Genomic DNA, 18,020 nt, shown 5'->3' with positions numbered 1-18,020 from the left:
CTTTCTTTCTTTCTTTCTTTCTTTCTTTCTTTCTTTCTTTCTTTCTTTCTTTCTTTCTTTCTTTCTTTCTTTCTTTCGTTCTTTCGTTCTTTCTTTCTTTTTTTTTTACTTTTTCTGTTACACTTGGTTTAACTTATTCATAATCTGTTGACTATAGAAATCAAAGCAGTGATGATTGACCATCCTCGTCTTCTAATTAAGGTGGTATGAGGAGATATGGAGATAGTGCGGAATAACTGCAGAGTTGAAGAATCAAGCTAAGTAAAACCCGGTAGAACTTCTTGAAGGAAAATATCCCATTGTGAATAATTTATATACACTTAATGCGGGTAGACAAAAAAAACAACAACAAAACAATATTTCAATCCACAACAAAAAATAATTATATTTAATCTAAAATTTTGTATCACATTTCTTAGACTTTTTTCGTTAAGACTTCATGCAATTTTCCAATAGGTAATAGGTAGTCACTGGTGGAAAACAAAAGATGGTACTTAGTTTTTCCAAATCATAACCATCCATGCAAACTGACCGGCTGGGTGAGCTGTTGAAGATTTTAAATCGGGTTAGATTCTAAAACAATATTCCAAGATATGAAATAGAAATCTAATGTATACCTGTCCAGATCACCATCTGAAAATGGAAACAGTAGCCTTCCATTAATGTGCAAGGAGAACATTACTCAGTAAACAAAAGACACATTGTAACTCTGGAGGAATACGTAGATCTCCAACTACACACCTGCTCTATGATGAATGCAAAAGGGCAACCATTAATGAATGAAATCTATGTACATGCTATATTTGCAGCATTATAAAGCTATGTAGAGGACATGTGGAAGAAGATTTTCTGGTCAAATGAGATAGAAATTCTCAAAAAAACAAAACAAAAATCACTGATAACTCCAAACATACCAGATTGGAACTAAACAGTGGCAGCAATATGCTGTGGGTATTCTTTCTATTTTAACAGGGATGGGAAACTGATAAGAGTTGATTGGATGATAGACAGAGTGAAATAAATGAAAATGGTGGGAGAAAAGCTGTGGTTCAATTCCAGCAGAATAGCCACCTGGAGATACAAACAGCACCACAGAATGGCGAATATCAAATGATGTCCATGTGTTAGAATGATCCAGACAAAGTCCAAATCTACATCTAAGTGAGAATCTGCGGAAAGACTAAGAGATTGCCGTTCACACAGGTTGTGATCTGACTATTTAATCTGGCAATGCTGACATAGTTTAACTCTAAAAGACATATTTAAAACCATGTATCATCTTCCTTCCACTTCATATGTGGCATGAAGGGTCAAAGGAATATGATTACTTCTGTAAGGCATTGGACCTTTTTCCTTTTAGATGACCAGCAAATAACCTGACGTGTGCAAAGCTTCCACTGAATTGATTCCTGCGTGGGCAGTGTTTATGTAACAAATGATTAGCTTAGTTTTTGTTGTGAATCCCCTCCATCCCAGTGGACTCTGCACTCCAAAGGATAAATTGTAATAGCCAGATCAGCAGGTGCTGGATTAGCTTGTTTATTTGCTGAAAGCTCAAAAATACAGTTTCCTCTTAAAGAGTAAGAATTTAGTTTAGTTTCTTGATGAATATGGTCTCTGCTCATCGACAAACAGCAGACCCCTTCCAACCCCTCCTGCAGATTTAAGATTCAACATTTTCAAGGGAAAAGGAAGCTCTTTCTCTGGGTATTCAGTAATTAGCAGCCTCTTCCGGACCACCAAACCTCCCCTTTTTTTCTTCTGTAAAAAATCTCTGCAGCTGCAAAAAGCACATCTTGTCGGAGATTAACCAAACCACTGCACTTGTAACAACTATCTTCCCACCACTCCAAGGACAAAGAGACAAAAAGAGCTGCACCCTCTAATTTGCAACAGATCAGGCTACAGCTGAATAACAGTGCGTTTAGGATATTCACAACAATCAGCTGGCATGGAGTGAGGGGAAAATACAAAGTGAGAAGGGGTGCAATTTATGGAGTAAGAAAAAACCCAATGCTACGTTTTGTGAATATACTAATGGTTTGAAGTCAGACCTTAAATAAGGCTATCATGAAATCCTTTACATGTAAAGTTTTAATGCCTTACCTTTAAACTAATAACCCCCATTTTCTAAACATGTGTCTCTTAATTCATCTAGAAACACTGGGATGGCGTATAGATTCCTGGTGGCTGAATTTGGGACAAACGGCTTGTTGTCATGTGTGTCTGGGTCAGCCAATCTGCTTTTCAAAGACAGGCCTTTATCGCAGAGTCAACAGACCACAGTGCGATAATACCCGCCGTGAGATCAGAGGTTGGAAAACATGGAGTTAGTGTGTCTAGAAGTATCTGAGTTTCTTTTCTACTGCAATCACAAAGTAATAAAGCCACATCCCTACTAAAATTTATATTTAGTTTTTTGTTTTTATCATAACATTAAAAGAAAGGTTTTTTGTCAAATCAGCATTTTAGAAATCAACCGAAGCAAAGTCTGATTAAGGCAATTTGACACTGATTAAATAAACATTCAAATGTGAGGTATTTTGTAATATGCCACTTACAGTCTCCAGTTTATTTTGTTGCAGTTATGCTATACAGTAATGAGAGTATGTAGTGCATAATTGTAAAAACATGGAAAGACAGATTGTTAAACCAATTTTCTTTTCACTTAATCCTTCTATGTAAAAGATTATGTGTTACCATGTGCCTTTGATTGTCTGGAAAGTAAATAGTGTATAAATAAAAAGGTTTTTTGTGAAGGCATCGGAAGTTTTTTTTGGAGAGTATTAGTAAAAAAACAAACATGTTCACAGTTCAGCCCAGGTTCTTCAAGATGTGAAGTCCAATAACTTGTGTTACTCTCCCCACCCCCCCACACTCATTTATACTCAGGCCTGAATTCATTGTGGTCCTCAGCTTCTCGAAGTCATTATTGATTTCTTTTTTCTGTTGGTGTTGAGCTTAGGGTGAAGGTCACTGCTCTATGTCACAAGTGCTTTGACCTTTTTTAATATTGTGCTTCGTCATCATTGTTGATCAATTCCATAATCGTATGATCTACAAATTTAGGGTGTGAATGAAGATGTTGAAGTCAAGGGTAGTGACACAGGCATGAGTCTACAGCATAACTAGGTTTAGAATGCAATCATACTGGACAATATCGTAGCAATGATCGTGAATGATGTGGAGGTGCGCATCCTGACATGCTGGGGTCTGTTATTCAGAAAGTCCTTGATCCATAAAGTGGAGGAGGCTCCTACTTGCAGTTTTTATAGTTTATTGATCAGTTGGCTGTGGCTGATTGAGTTAAATGGTGAGTTAAAATCCACAAACATCCTGATGTATGCTTGGATTTTTTTTTTTATATTGGTATGAAGGGCAAGCAAGAGGTGTCATCTGTGGGCCTGTTGGATCTGCCATATAGGCTTGGGTCAAAGTCTGAAAAGATGTGGCCCTTACATGCTGCTCAACCAGTCTCCCTGCTTTTCATTATCACCTGTGTCAGCCGCTAGGTGGTAATCAAAAGACTTTGGCATAGGGGTTATTGTAGCAGTTTTCAGGCAGTACGTCACTGTGGCTTGTTGCTGCGAACAGTTGAGGATGTCACCAAATATTGCAGCAAGCTAATTGGGACATTATTTCAGCACAAACCCAAGTATTTCATTCAGTCTGTATAATTGCTATTTTTTCTCTCATTGGTTGACAAACCCCTGGAAATACTGGTTAATGTATGGTTGCAGCAAGCCTGACCCTGATGTCACCTGGTTCCAGTGTCTTTTGTAGCGCCTCCAACATCTATTCAATTCAATTCAATTTGGTTTATTTATATAGCACCAATTCACAGCACAAGTCATCTCAAGGCAATTTACAGTTCAACCAGATCATACAGTCAAATTGATTCAAAGTTTTCTATCTAAGGAATACCAGTTGACTGCATCGACTCATTGACTCAAATACAATCCCTCACACTAAGCATGCTTGTGGGGTGGAAAAACTCCCCTTTTACAACATCTCCAAAATCTTCTTGAGTCCAGCTTGTTGGTGTGTTTAGCCAGTGTGTTTGGTGCAGGTGTGACAGTCTTAATGTGTAGCTACTGCTTACTATAGGGAGCACCAAGCTGCTGAGTTTACATTGGCCATCATCTTGACTATAGTACAAGAACACAGCAGAAAGATCAGAGGAAAAGTTTAAAACAGAGTTAGGATATAAAGCAATATACCAAAAACTGCTTATATTATAGTTTGTAAGAGTGTGACACAACGCAACCACAAACTGTCTATAAGTCAAGTATTTTTCTGAACCTGGTAGATATGTTGAGAATTTTGGTCAGAGAAGCAGCTGAGAGACTTGCTCTAACTATGAAAGAGCTACAGAGGTTTATGGTTTAGGTAGAAGAATCTGTTTACATGAAACCTGTTTGTTCATTCATTGCAAAGGCATGTAAAGCACACAGAAAACCACTGGGGAAAGAAGCTTTGGTCAGAACAGTCCACTCTACTGTGAATGTCATCCTCACAATAAAATATTGTGGTGATGAGATCATGTTGTGGGAATGCTTACCTTCGGCAGTAATGGGTTAGCTGGCCAGAGATAACGCGAAGATAGATTGCCCTGGGCACAAGACATTCCTGGAAAAATACTACGTTTTAACTTCCACTTGTATAGCAACACTGAACATAAAGCCAATGTAAAGAGAAAACCTCTGAAACCCTCAGAGATTTAGTCTGATAGGATATTGTGTTTAAAAGGTTTATTGAAAGGTCTTAAAGATGATCATGAATGCAAGCAGGTGATGACCAAATAAGCTTGGTTACAGGATGACGGGGTTGAGATTCAACAGGTGACAGACTGAGCAGGATGATTTCAGACTTTAAAATGCAAATTGAGCCTGGAAGCAGAATGGAAGCAGACTTTGAGTTGGTGAATGGTGGCTGATAGGCTGGAAGTAGGCTTTGAGCAGGCTGGAGTCAGATTGAACAAACAGGCAGAAACAGTCCAGAACATGAGAAGAGATAAAAGCTGGTGAGAATTCAGTGAATGCACAGGAATGCAGAAACACTAGCAGTTTATACTGTAACTGGGCAAGGATGCTCAGACGGGCAAGGAGATGAAACTATGGCATAGACTGGCAGAGAGAGGTTTTTAAACCAAAGTAAATTTATATCAAAAGTTCAAAACCCACAGCTCTGGAACTGTTGTACCTAGAGGTCTGAAATGTTCTGCATTTGTGGTTGACATGATGTAGAACAAATGTAATACAACAAGACCTGCCTTTTTCTCAAGAATATCTTTATTATTGCTATAAAGAAAAAAACTATACGGTAATTTCCGAGAACAAAAAACCCCAACTTTGAGTCATGTTTGAATTGATGCAGCTTGGTCTGTGTTCTACTCACCCAAAGTTGTATTTTGTATAAAATATTGCACAAGTAATTTGGACTTACAATTCCTAAGTTATTTGTTTTTTTAATTGGGTATGCAAAATAGGTGAGAATTTCCCAAAATTAGGTGGATGTTAAGAGGCTAAATCAATATATCTCAATGTTTGCCATTGTCAAAGTCCAGCCAGGAATTGGAATTTCTCTTAAAAATGACTTATTGCTAAAACCATATCTATTTTTTATTTAATCAGTTTCACTAGTGACCTTTATTTGATAATAGACAGACAGGAGGGTGTAGAGAGAGAAGGAGAAGAAAAGATCTCAGGGATGGGATTCGAACCTGGGACAGTTGTGGCTAGGGCTACTGTATATGCGTCATTGATTTGTGCTACCGTTGTGCCACCACCACACCTCTCCTCTGTCTATTCTGACTGAACTTGTGAAAGAATGTGAAAAACATCAGTCCCTTGATTTGCAAAGCTGACAAGGATATACCAAGAAGCACCTAAAGATTTTCTGCAAATATTACTCAGACAGGCTTAACACAAATGCATAGTAAAGCTTTCACTTAAAAAAATCAAACATGGATGTTTCCTTCCACTTTCATAATGATGCACAAAGATCACGAACATGAGTAACATACGCTATTTTTCTTTGTGTGTTGAGAGGCCCACTCAGTTTTGGCTGACTTGCCTTCAATTGAACTGAACTCATGAACTTCCACATCTAATCCCAAACTTTTCCTCTTTTCCCATGTTGTCACACAGATTAGTGCACTCTAATCTAAATACCTGCATATCGGTTGCTGTGAAACTATGCTTCAGGTATTGCTTTGTACTACAAGTACTAAGCTCTATGCTTGACATGCAGGAGGCTTTTTGCAGCAACAATACCGAGCACTTTAGACACTCTAAGACCCCAGCATTTATTATTTAGTTAATTGAACCAGCTGTTGAAAGAGTAAATTAACCGAACTGAAAGGGTGTGTCTTTCCCTCACTTTTCCCTCATGCTTAAGCACTTCTTTGGTTTCTATCCATCATGTTGCGTCAGAAGCCCACTCTTTTCACTCACCTCAAACTCTGGCCCTGCTCCAGAAGAAGATCGACCCAGCAGTAAATCTAATTTCCATGATTCTCTGTAGAGCTTTTAGTTTTACAGCCTTGCACAGAGCAAAGCAAACATGGCTTTTTCACACAGAGCGTAGTCCTTGTTCCAGGCAAGATAAAACAACGTGCTGGTGTAAGAATGTTCAGAAAGAGAACATGACTGGTATAAGATTGCAGTGCAAAATGGCCTCAGATATTCAAAGCCTTTGGAAATTCCGCATATGGGATCTCCACCCCACAAAATATCCATGGATTTGTTCAATGTGGGTGGGAGACATATTGTAAATGAGATCAGTTGTGCATTTTATTGAGCGTAAGGGTATTACGTTTTGCATCTGCTGACTGAGCTCTGACAGACAGACGGAAGTATCTCTGACAGCCAGGTCTTCCTCCTGCCTTGTTCCCCAATCAAAAACAGAGAGCCGCACACATACACACTCAGATCAATCAGAAATTAAACTGACCCATAGAGATTGAGTCTGCAGAGATGACACAGAGGTCTGTTTCCCTGCCTTGTAAAACTGGATATAGCTTTGGTCTTCAGTGTGATGTTATTATTTGTTAAATTGAATTTTAATTGTCTAATAAACCACATGGCTTATAAACGCTATGCAAGATGTACAGTTTTACTATTATGACCAAGTGTGGCTTGAAGCATCGTGGTCTTTAGCAGAATGAAGTGTATTGGTTGGGGGTTGTACTTATGGTTGCATCTTAGACAACATATGTTCTGTATTTTATTAGTAAACAGATGCCCCTTTTCTTGTCTTTACTTTTTTGGGGTTAGATGTTAGGTTTAAGTATAAGGTTTAAATTAGGTTTCGGTAAGGCTTAGTTTGGTTTAGGGTGAAGGTCAGGGTTAGGCCATACAAAGGGCTGAAAATGAATAGAAGACAATGCAAGGTCCTAAGTAAGTATTTAAAACACAGGTGTATGAGTGTGTGTGTGTGAGCATTTGTGTTGTCTTTTCTATGAGTGCATTTAGCCCAATGAAGAGGTAACAAAGCAGGGCACTCATTATTTATAAGGTCACCAGTGTCACAATGACCAGACCGTCACCTGAGCCACCATGCTTGCAGATCTCAGTTGAATTGTTTCAGCGATTGACTAGTTTATGTGGGTACATGATAACACAAGATGTAAGTGTTATCATTTCCAGGATATTCTTATATTAGGAAAAAAACAGCAGAATAAATTGGTCTAAAAAGTCAACTAAAAGCAATGTTTTATCCCGATACACTGCTGCAGTAAACTGATCTACTTTCCTAAAAATCTAAGCATTTGTTCAGTTCTTTTATTTTCTTGATTGCATTGTTACATTTAAAAAACCCTAACTGCTTTTCTCTCATTTTAGTAAATATAAGGGTTGCAAATTAAGTCCAAAAAGCATTTATTGCCTGAAAACATTTAAAACTCAGTGTGGGATAACCTAGGATCTTTCCGTTTTATCAATAAAAAATTATTTCAGAGATCTCAACTCAGTTCCACTTCCCCTGTTACTGTTGTTGTACATCATGTTCTACAGAGCAGGCTGCTGCAAACTGAACCGTAAAGTATCCTGTTTAAGCAGAGCAGAGGACAGTACTTGCAATCTTATACTGGTCAGAGAAACAGCTACACATTTCATTTTACTGATACAGTGACAAGGCATCGTAAATTTTTCTATATGTGCCCTCTACAGCAGTCCAGCTCTACAGGCATGAGAAACATTGTGCAAATTTTAAGCTTTTGCAAAAAAATTATGTCCGGATTTTATGACCACACAGCTCTGTTGTTTAATTAGCAAACAATCCCATTACAAAATAATTTTAAAAAGCTAGAGTTATTTTTAGGTTTGTGTAAGCAAAAATCCATCATTTGTAAAGGCAGAGGTAATTCCATCAATAAAGCACTTCTCTCTTAAGATGATGTATACATTTTTGCTTAGATGTACATCCTCAAATATTTGGTATTATATTGTACTAGGAAGTTCATGAGTAAAACAAGCTTTTGACTGCATTTATGGCCCCAACAAAGTGCTTTAATTTTGCTACTTTTCCTGGTCACTAAGAAGAATTCTTTTCTCTATAAATATAAATGGTGCCTCTTTCAATGTAATTTAATTGAATGCTACACAATACATATTGAATTAACATTTTGATGATTATAAAAGATTATAAAATAGAAAACATCTGGCATATACTACAAGTAGTTTGAGAAGTTCTTGTATTTTCAGCAAGTTTTTTTTTTTATTATGTAAAACAAATATTAAGACAATCTAAATATAATTTTAGTTTGAAAGGTTGCTTTTTGGTATAATACATTCAGAAATTATTTACAGTACAACAAAATGAACATGCTCTGTTTACTAATTAGATAAGTTCTGATGGCATTGGTTAATTAAGAGATTATGACAAGCTTTATAAATTTTTTTTTAATGAAATTTTTCTTCCACTTAAGCATTATAGAATATTTTGTGTTGGACTATCTGGAAAAACTCCACCAGAATAATCTAACATATTTGAATGCAACTCGGAAAGAATTTGAAACGATTCAAGTAGTTTGAATACATTACTAAGGCGCTGCAGAATTTTTTTTGTGTCCTTTAATAATACTATCCAGTGTTTATTTTTTCACTGACATAAGAACACTGACATAAATAAATACAGATGGGAATTAAGGGCTGGATTTTACAAAATTGCAAATATGTCTTAAAAAACTAAGAACAATTAAGTATTATACCTGTCTGGTGTATATCTGCACTGATGACATCCCATGGAGAGCAAGAACTGCTCTGATCAGCATGTTTTAGTAAATATTTAGATGAGCAGGTGACTATTGAATGTTTTAAACACTGATTGTGAAGCCTTCAGGGGGGAATTTCAGTTTCAACTGGATTCAGCCTTACATGTTTGAGTCAGAGTTGATGATGATGAATACTGATGGTGAAGCAGAATAAAAAGATGACAATAATTTTTTAACTGAATCATTTTCTATCCGTATTTAAATTGTTTCCTTCTGATACAATTTTTAAAAATCTGATAGCATTACCCTTGATCTAATGCAGGGTTTTCACATATGACTTTTTTCCACTATAACAATAATCCTCACACCATTGAATACAAAGATATGCCTTTAAGGGAGGAAACAAATTTAAAAACATGTAAATTATGTGGGGAGAGATAAAAAGGGACATTTTAAAGTTGTTTTATGCATTTCCTTATGCAACAGGTGTCAAGCTTCAGTCAAATTCTTGTAAAATGTTGATGTATGCCTCAGCACACCTGAAACACATAATTAGGTCATTAGCAGGAACCATTAGTAAAACTTGAGTCCATGAGGAAGTAATTTAGTCCCTTGATTTAGATGTTCTGGACTCTGAACACACTCAAATGTTAAGGGACGCCAACATGTAGGAGTGGAGTTTGAACCACATTGCTTTATGTCCTATATGACTAAAAATCAAGTTGCAGTTTTACTTTAACCTTGATTGAACTACAAAACAGAACAAAAAATGAAAAACTGACAAAAACGTATGTTTCAATTGGTAGTAGACTATATTGATTAAGGCAGTAATATGTTTTCTATTGTTTTCAGCAAATGGCGGTTCTAGATAAAATATACAAGGGGGCCATGATAGGGCCAGAGAGCAAACAAACAGGGCAAGAGTCCCTCATTTAGTATATTATGTGAGCCACAAAGCCAAGGTTGCAGACTCCTTATCTAACCAAATGAAAACTGTGATCCTATCTTAATATAACTGAAGCTTAAAGCAAACTGCTTTTTTCAAAATAATTGCTAAAATAAACTATTAAAGTTAGATATTAAATTGGTCTAAGGGACAAATCAGTTGCAATCTCTTCTGTTTGCACATATTATTATAATAAATCTTTTAATGTTACACTGCAAAAACTTTTTAAAAAAAAGTAAATTAAGTAAAATAAGTATTTTGTTATTAATTTAAATTGCTAGTTATGATGATCTGTCAAAGGAATGACTATTTCTGCTCTTAAAAATAATAGAAATCTTATGCACTTGAAATAACTAAATGGAGTTTCCTTTTCTTATTTTAAACATAAATAATATCATATTATGACAATTTGTCTAACTTACTTGCTCAATACATGAGAAAATATACTGTTTTCAGCATAGCTATTTCTAGTTGTTGTTTTTACAGTGAATTTAGGGTCCAAACTTCAGAGGCGTAGCCAGAAATGTTTTATAAGGGTGGTCAGGCAATAACCAATGTACACTGAGGGGTGGCCGAAAGCAGATAGGCACAGAACGTCAGGGTCAATCTACACTGTTCCAACAGGAAAATTAACGAGCAAACCGTCCATATTTTCTAAATAAAGGTGAACTATACTTTCCTACAGCTTTTGCTAACAAATAGACGCATATATTTCAACATCCGGAATTTCTAGATAAAAGGTATGGTGGATAAAACTCAGTTTTGACTTCTGGGGTGTAAATCAATCATCATTGTCATTACTTACCTACTTGTATCAATAAGCACTCTGCATAAATTGATATTTACAAGCACTAATATCAACATAAATTGATTATTTGATAAGTTTTTTATTTAAATTGTTATTTATCTTTGATAAACGCAGCTGCTGCTGGAGTTGGAAACGTTGAAGTTTTGCTGCTTGACGCGCCACATCAACCCATGAGAGAAGCTGATCTGGGAGCTGGCAGGGAGACAGACACATCGCTGCTGATGCAGATCGCTATGATCACTCCTCTGAAAAAGTGTATTAATGCCTAAATTAACTTAAAGTGTAGAAAACATGTTCGCTTTTATTATCCTGGTGCCTGCAGTTTGGATTAGGTAGCCTACATAACAAACAGCCAGAGGCTGCTGTTGAATGGGATTTCCAATGACAGAGCACCGCCGGTATGTGGGGGTCTGAGCGACTCTGACAGCGAAATAATATTTGAATGCAGGATAGTAATCTGGATGAACTGACTGCACATATGAAGTTTTCATGTGGACTTTCTCACTTAAAAAAAAAAAAAGAAAACTACTTTATTCCCACTGATCACAGCAAATATAGCTGCCATTGTTACATGCAAAGAGAGGACAGGGTAGCTCCGCCAAATGTGCATCAGACCCCTTCTCCACCTTTTTGCTGCTCTTGGTGTGAATATAGCATTAGAGGGGAAAAAAAATGGTAGGGGACATGGCCACCCCTGGCCCCCCATCTAGCTCCGCCTCTGTCAAACTTTAAAGTAATTCTGTAAGGAATAAATAACCCCCTTTAAATTGTTTTTCTATTATATTTTCCTTTTTTTCCTTAGTGTTCCCCAGTAAGATTCGTGCTTATCGCTGTTTGAAGGTGCAACAATGTGATGAGTCCATGTCTCTGAGGTTGTCCCAGCCTCCTGTGTGATTGGACCGTCCCTGCAGTCGTTACTAGGGGCGTGGAGCCATGCGAACTGAATGGGAAACACATTTTAGAGCCTGGAAGCAGCTCGTGAACCAAACACTAAAGGGAGACGTTGACAAGACGATGACAAAGGAATACAGCTGTCCGAGTAAATTACCTGCAGGGGAGAGCTAAACTGAACGAAGCTGCGCGTTCATTTATCAGCTACGGAGAGCAAACAGTCGGAAGGATGCGAGGAGCTGCCATGAGATAAACGCATCACATTTGTTATGTTCTCACCCTGGCGTGCTTGGTTAGCAAAGCCCGGGCTGAGGCTGATATAGGGCGTTTAAAAAGTCCGTCATCCTTTCCCTGCTGTGGACGGTCGGCTAACATTAGCGAGCCTTTGCTGCGGACCTAACGGCTTGTGCTCGGACTGCTGTGGGAGGCGCACCGCCGCCTTTCTGCGTGTTTATTATTTTTTTTAATACACAAGGTAAGCAGTTTATTTTTATTTTTTGTGTTATTAATTTTCTGGCGTGTGTTCACAGGTTCGTGTCACGCGTGGGGTGGGTGTATTTGAGCGCGTGCAGACGCGGCTAGCTTGTTCAAACTTAAGTTTTAGCTTGCTAGTTTTTTGCTGCACCTGAACGAAGCTGGCCTCTGCAAAACACTGTTTAGCGTTTTTAAACCACATCTGCTGACTTTCTGATGTTTAAAAAAATTAAGCTACTGCTTTTTTGTGAGTTACTTTAGGGGGTTACAATTTACAATTGATTTCATTTTTTTTTTTTGCATTTAAATGACTATTTAGTGTCAATATTTCTTTTGCAGCCATTGGATCTGATGAAATCTCGCCTGTGTCATCCATCCCAGCGCTATTTAAGGCCTCTGCTGACAAACTGCGTCACCGGGTGGGCGCTGCAGGTATTCATCTGCAAGAAGGAAAAACTGCATTTGGAAATTGAAGCCATGCCTGAAAGAACCTGGAAACCAAAGTGACTGAACTTTTTAAAGTCACCATGGAGCCGGAAGCCAAACCCAACTGTGGGGCTCTGGAAGAGCCCAAGCATTCATCTGTACCCAGTTCTCAATGCAATCTCTCCACACACATGCATGCAGCAGTGGGGGCTGATAAAGTGAACTCTCTAGTGAGAGGTGGAAGTGATCCTTCCTCTGTTTATCAGAGGAATGTGCATCAGAGATTCATCAGGAGAAGTCTGTGGTTTTCAAACACGGAGGAGCCCTCCTATGAGGCCCCCGAAGCTGAAAACAGCAGCAAAATCCTGAACATAAACCTGAGATCAATAGTGGACAGGACACGAGGGACCAGCTGTGGGGTTCAAGAGAGCTCCAGCACTGAAAGTCAGAGTGGACACAAAGACAGTGCAACAGAGAGTACCAGCGCAGATGAGGACAAAGAGAGAGTTGGACATGCTTTAAATGTCACTTGTAGTAAAGGTGGTAAAGTTTCTACTAAGACAGCAAGTGAGGAAAATGAAGAGGAAGCAGAAATGAAAGCGGTCTCTACGTCTCCAGGAGGAAGGTTTCTTAAATTTGACATCGAGCTTGGCAGAGGGTCTTTCAAGACAGTCTACAAAGGCCTGGATACTGACACCTGGGTGGAGGTAGCCTGGTGTGAGCTGCAGGTAGAGTACACACATTTAAATTACTGTTAAGAAGTTATTTGTCTTGTTAAAAAATATTAAATCAGGTCTTTATCACAGAAATAGTTTAAACTTGGGTTCCAAAAAAAACAAACAAAAAACAATCCACTGGACTTGGTTTCCGAGTTTGAAGACGTTTCGCTTTAAACTTGGGTGTTGAATGTTCATTTTTGCAACAAATGTAACATAAATTCAACAGTGTTTTATAAATATTTCCCCATTTATCCATTAAAGTGGGGTCTTTTTGTTAACCTGGCCCTCAAGGCATGCTGCCTTTAGATGTTTCTGTGGTTCAGCACAACTGCTGTCAATAGATGGCTGATTAACAGGGTTGTAGTGATTGACAGTTGTCTGAATCTGAGGTTTTTAAAGCAGAGAAACATCTTAAACATGCATAGCAGTGTGCCTTAAGGACATGTCCCCAACCATCCTCTGATTTTGCAGAGAAGTTGATCAAAGTACAATTTCCTTGAAGAGGTTACAGATTGAAAAGTTATTTTTTAAAACCATCAAATCACTTTTTTTTTCAATGCTTTAATTGTAGATCGCAGATTGAAGCCAATTTCTTGACAATTTATTTATCTTTTGAAGCAATGTGTAAACATCAACCTAAGTTTCTTAGATGGATTTTCTGTTTCTTTGCATCCTTTATATTGAAATTAATATAGAGAGAGAAATCAAGGAATCTGAAAAGTTAAGAAACTACACTTTTCCTCAAAGTAAAATTTAGATGCATATAAAGGCATAAAAAAAAAAATAAAATGATTTTTTTCTTGCTTTTAAATAAATGGGGAAAATCCCTAGCTTAAAACTGTACAGAGGTATTAACTAATTATTTCCGTCCTTTGGAGTCTAGCAGGGATTATCTCTCTCTCTCTCTCTGTCTCCCAGGAGGATTAATGGTGAACATAGTACACAGCAAATCCAACATGCTCAAATCAACACTGTCAGATTTGATTTTAACACTCTTGAAGTGTCTATATGGGTCCACACCAGAGAGAGTTAATTTGACTCTTTTTGGAGAGTTGGCACCGTAACTCTTATTTAGTGTTAAANATACTTACAAAGATCACTAGTTAGCTAAACATGATTAGGCTATCACCGAAGCAATGTAGCTAATGCAACGTAGCAAATGTCTATCACACGGCTCTATTTTGACTCAAACAACGCCATAGAGTTAGAAAGCAAATAAAATATTTAAACCATCTGAGAGAAATTACTTACCAGGCTGAGTAAACGGGTCTGAATAACAATAAATGGAGACTGAATTTTCCTCAGCTTTGTTCGGTACCTGTTGCATTGGAGGCGGAGTCTGTGAATGTACTCTTTGGGTGTCAAATCCACTGTAGGAGTTTAGAGTTGATAGACGAAGTGTTATTTTTTTCCATTTTAACACCTCCAGATTTAGTATGCAACACTATTTACTTAACACTCTGTTTTAACTCGTAATATGTGACACCTCAGAGTTATATTTGTTTAATATAACTCTATTAAGTGCTAAATTAACACTGCCTTTGAAGAAAGTCTACTAACACCATATTATTTAACACTTTTGAATTTGCTGTGTAGGCATGACTGACCCCTTAATGAAACCAAATTTATACAGTATTTTTCTACAATCTAACGCATTAAGGAGTTTGACTCATGTTAAATAAACAGCAGTTTGTCCAGGTGACACTGTAACACTACCTAACCTGAGAGGACAGTGTTGGTGATGCGGCTTGTGACTGGTTCTTCTCCCCAAATCTCTCCCTCTGTGCAACAGGAGGTAGGGAGGGGAAACAGCTGTGGCCTGCTGGGAACGCAGCCTCAGCACCGTGCCTGAAGAGATAAAACATGCTACATCATAGCAGGCAGAAGGGAGAAACCTGTTATTATAAATGCATAGTTATAGTTCAGTATGGAAACGATCAATCAGGGAGAGACTATAGAGGAAGTAGGGTTTGTTGCTTTTGTAATCCTGATGTCATGCACTGATTCCATGACTTCCTCATGTTGACCAACACAGCAGCTGCTTGGGTCAGAGGATGTACAGGGAGCAGTTTGCTGTTTCTTCCCTTATAGGCAGATTAGAATACATAATTTAAGAGAAGATATAGCATTGTCCTACTAAAAATGACTTCAAATTACTCTTTTTGCAGATTGACCTATTAATATTGTACTTGATCATTGTGGTTTTGCATTAGTAAGTGTATTTTTAATCAAACAAAAAAAGCCAACATTCTCATTTGACAATTTCCATTTTGCTTTTATCTCTTTCAGCGATTATCTGCACCACGTTACAAATACATTTTCCTTATTTTATTGTCTTTAAATAAGCAAACTCAAGTGGAATACAAAACAATTTCAATCTTAGTTATATATAATGTTATTTCAAAGGGTTTGATATATAAACTAGCTCTTATCTCCACAGTAAGACCTCTAGCTTACATTATTTCACTAGCACTGGTGATTGAAAGGTGCAGGTTTTGTTTTTCTTTTTTTATTAAATCTGTGCATCATGCATATAAAACTCTTGCTTTGGAGGATTTTTCAGGCAGTAAATCCTAAGTCTAAAACAATTATGCAACCCTGGCTTTCAGTATTTGTCTGGACAGTTCCTGAGAAATGCTCCAATGTTTAATTATTTTTATGATGGTATAAGATTGGCAGATGTGTCTTAAGATTTTATTTTGTTAGGAAATTTAATGCATCAAAGAAGTGTCAAAATGACCTAATCCACAATCAGTCTTGTCTATTTCTCCAGATTCAACATTTAAGCATTGGTAGTTTACCTGTTTATACTTGCAAAGTCTTGAGGCTTTCTTAAACCCATTTCATTCTAACTTTATTTTCCTTCAAAAATACAGCTCCATTTTAAACAATGATATTTTGTTAAAACAAATGGATTTTGTAGGGCTCTAAATGGTTTATAAAGTCAAAAGTATAGAGGGTGACTAAATGCAGTGATATGTCTTAGACTTGCAGCACATATTTGCAGATGTCGTTCCAAAATTAGAACTAGAACATCTTGCTGTGATAACAGCACAAATGTGCAGAACAGAAATGCAGCGTGCAGGACCTCCAGGATAGGTCTCCTTCATTTCTATGTCCATCCTGCTTAGTTTTTTTTTTTTTTTTTGTCCAATCAGAACAACAACCATCACATCGGTGGCTTTGTCCACTTGTACAATTCATTTGAAAAAAATAAAATAAAATACATTGTGGAGCACAGGAGGGGTTTGTGGGTGTGTTTCTGCTGGGCTGAGGCATAAACCATAAAGTGAGGAGATCATTAATAAGGAACAATTTCTTTAACTATCTCTTGTGTAAAGCTGCTAGTTGGTAAAATGCCACTTTTCCAAGGGAGTGCCCCTTGCCTGTTATCTGATATTGTACTTTATTTAATCATATGGATAAGGGGAAACATCTTATGATTTTTTTTTTTTTTTTGTTTTTTTATAACGTTGAAGGGGTTTAATTCCAAACTACTGCTAGTAATCACTGCAAATTCTGTCAACACTTTTTAAAGTAAAGGAAAAAAAAATTACTGCAAAAAGGGATCTTGACTTGGCAAGCCGCCTTGTATTTTTTTTTTCCATCTGTAAGCACTCTCTTTAATGAGAGGAAATTCTGCAGTGTGCAGTCCTGCACCAAGGGTGGTGTATGGATCACAAACCTGCAATCCTGTAGCTCTTCAAGGAGGTGTCAGCACTTGGACAGCAAGATTTATGGAGTAGTTTTTGGTATGGAGGTCAGCAATGCTGCCCCATGCTGTGAAGGGAGTTGTATTTAGATAGTCTGCTGTGATTTGTTTTCTGTACCTAAACTTCCAGGCAGACATGCTCTTTTACATTTCATGTGCAAAGAGCTTGAAAAGATCTTTATGAAAATTGCAGAAAGCTAACTTGCCCCCAGATTCCACATCCTCTGTCACCGCCCTGCTCAAGTACGTTCTGCGGAGCACTTGCGCAGTCGTGCTAATCGATGAGAACAGTTCCACATCCAATGCTACTCCTCCGAACCTCACAGTCCACGTACGTCTTTTTCGTACATCACAGTCAAAATAGAGAGCCATGCTATTTTTGCTCTACTCCAGTCCGTTGGCAGCCGGCAAGGTCAATGTCTGCAATTGCAATCGCAATCGCAGCAAACAGGAAAAAGAACATTGAGAAGATCCGGTTTGTCAAATTAAAATAGGGTAACGACAGATCGTTAACAAAAATTAAAAGCATACTTTTATATATGCCCATTCCTAAAGAAGAATTGGATGCAAACTGTTGATACTTTAGCATACAAGAAAGCAGCTTTTTCATCTCGATCAAATTATTTACTTTATGCTGAAAGGCTTAAAAGCTTCGTCAAATCAGTCACAACAACTTCCAAGTGTGCATGGATGAATAGTGATTTTGGAATTAGAGGGAAAAAAAGTATTTTGTATGGTCCTAGTTATCCCTATTACAAAGATTGATAATGAAAAGAAAATGTTTGGACAGAAACTGCCCATATGCTTTTTTTTTTTTTTTTTTTTTTTTT

General features: G+C 37.5%; 1 protein-coding gene and 1 pseudogene across 9 annotated transcripts in view; one reads left to right on the top strand and one right to left on the bottom strand.

The window, feature by feature from the left end:
- LOC107088146 overlaps positions 1–12,234 on the bottom strand; it is a 17,778-nt pseudogene extending 5,544 nt beyond the window's left edge.
- LOC107088160 (serine/threonine-protein kinase WNK2-like) overlaps positions 11,895–18,020 on the top strand; it is a 54,447-nt gene continuing 48,321 nt past the window's right edge. For all 9 annotated transcript variants that reach the window (XM_015380161.1, XM_015380162.1, XM_015380154.1 and 6 more), the window contains exons 1-2: positions 11,895–12,334; positions 12,673–13,487. In XM_015380161.1, coding sequence (XP_015235647.1) covers positions 12,861–13,487 — 627 coding nt within the window. In that variant the 5' untranslated portion in view covers positions 11,895–12,334; positions 12,673–12,860. The remainder of the gene's footprint in view (positions 12,335–12,672; positions 13,488–18,020) is intronic.

This window comes from Cyprinodon variegatus, unplaced genomic scaffold, assembly GCF_000732505.1.
Source record: "Cyprinodon variegatus isolate N-32 unplaced genomic scaffold, C_variegatus-1.0 Scaffold208, whole genome shotgun sequence".
In the NCBI taxonomy this organism is placed as follows: Eukaryota; Metazoa; Chordata; class Actinopteri; order Cyprinodontiformes; family Cyprinodontidae; genus Cyprinodon; species Cyprinodon variegatus.
Note: the sequence above shows the minus strand (reverse complement) of the source record. Positions and strands in the feature narration are given on the sequence as shown.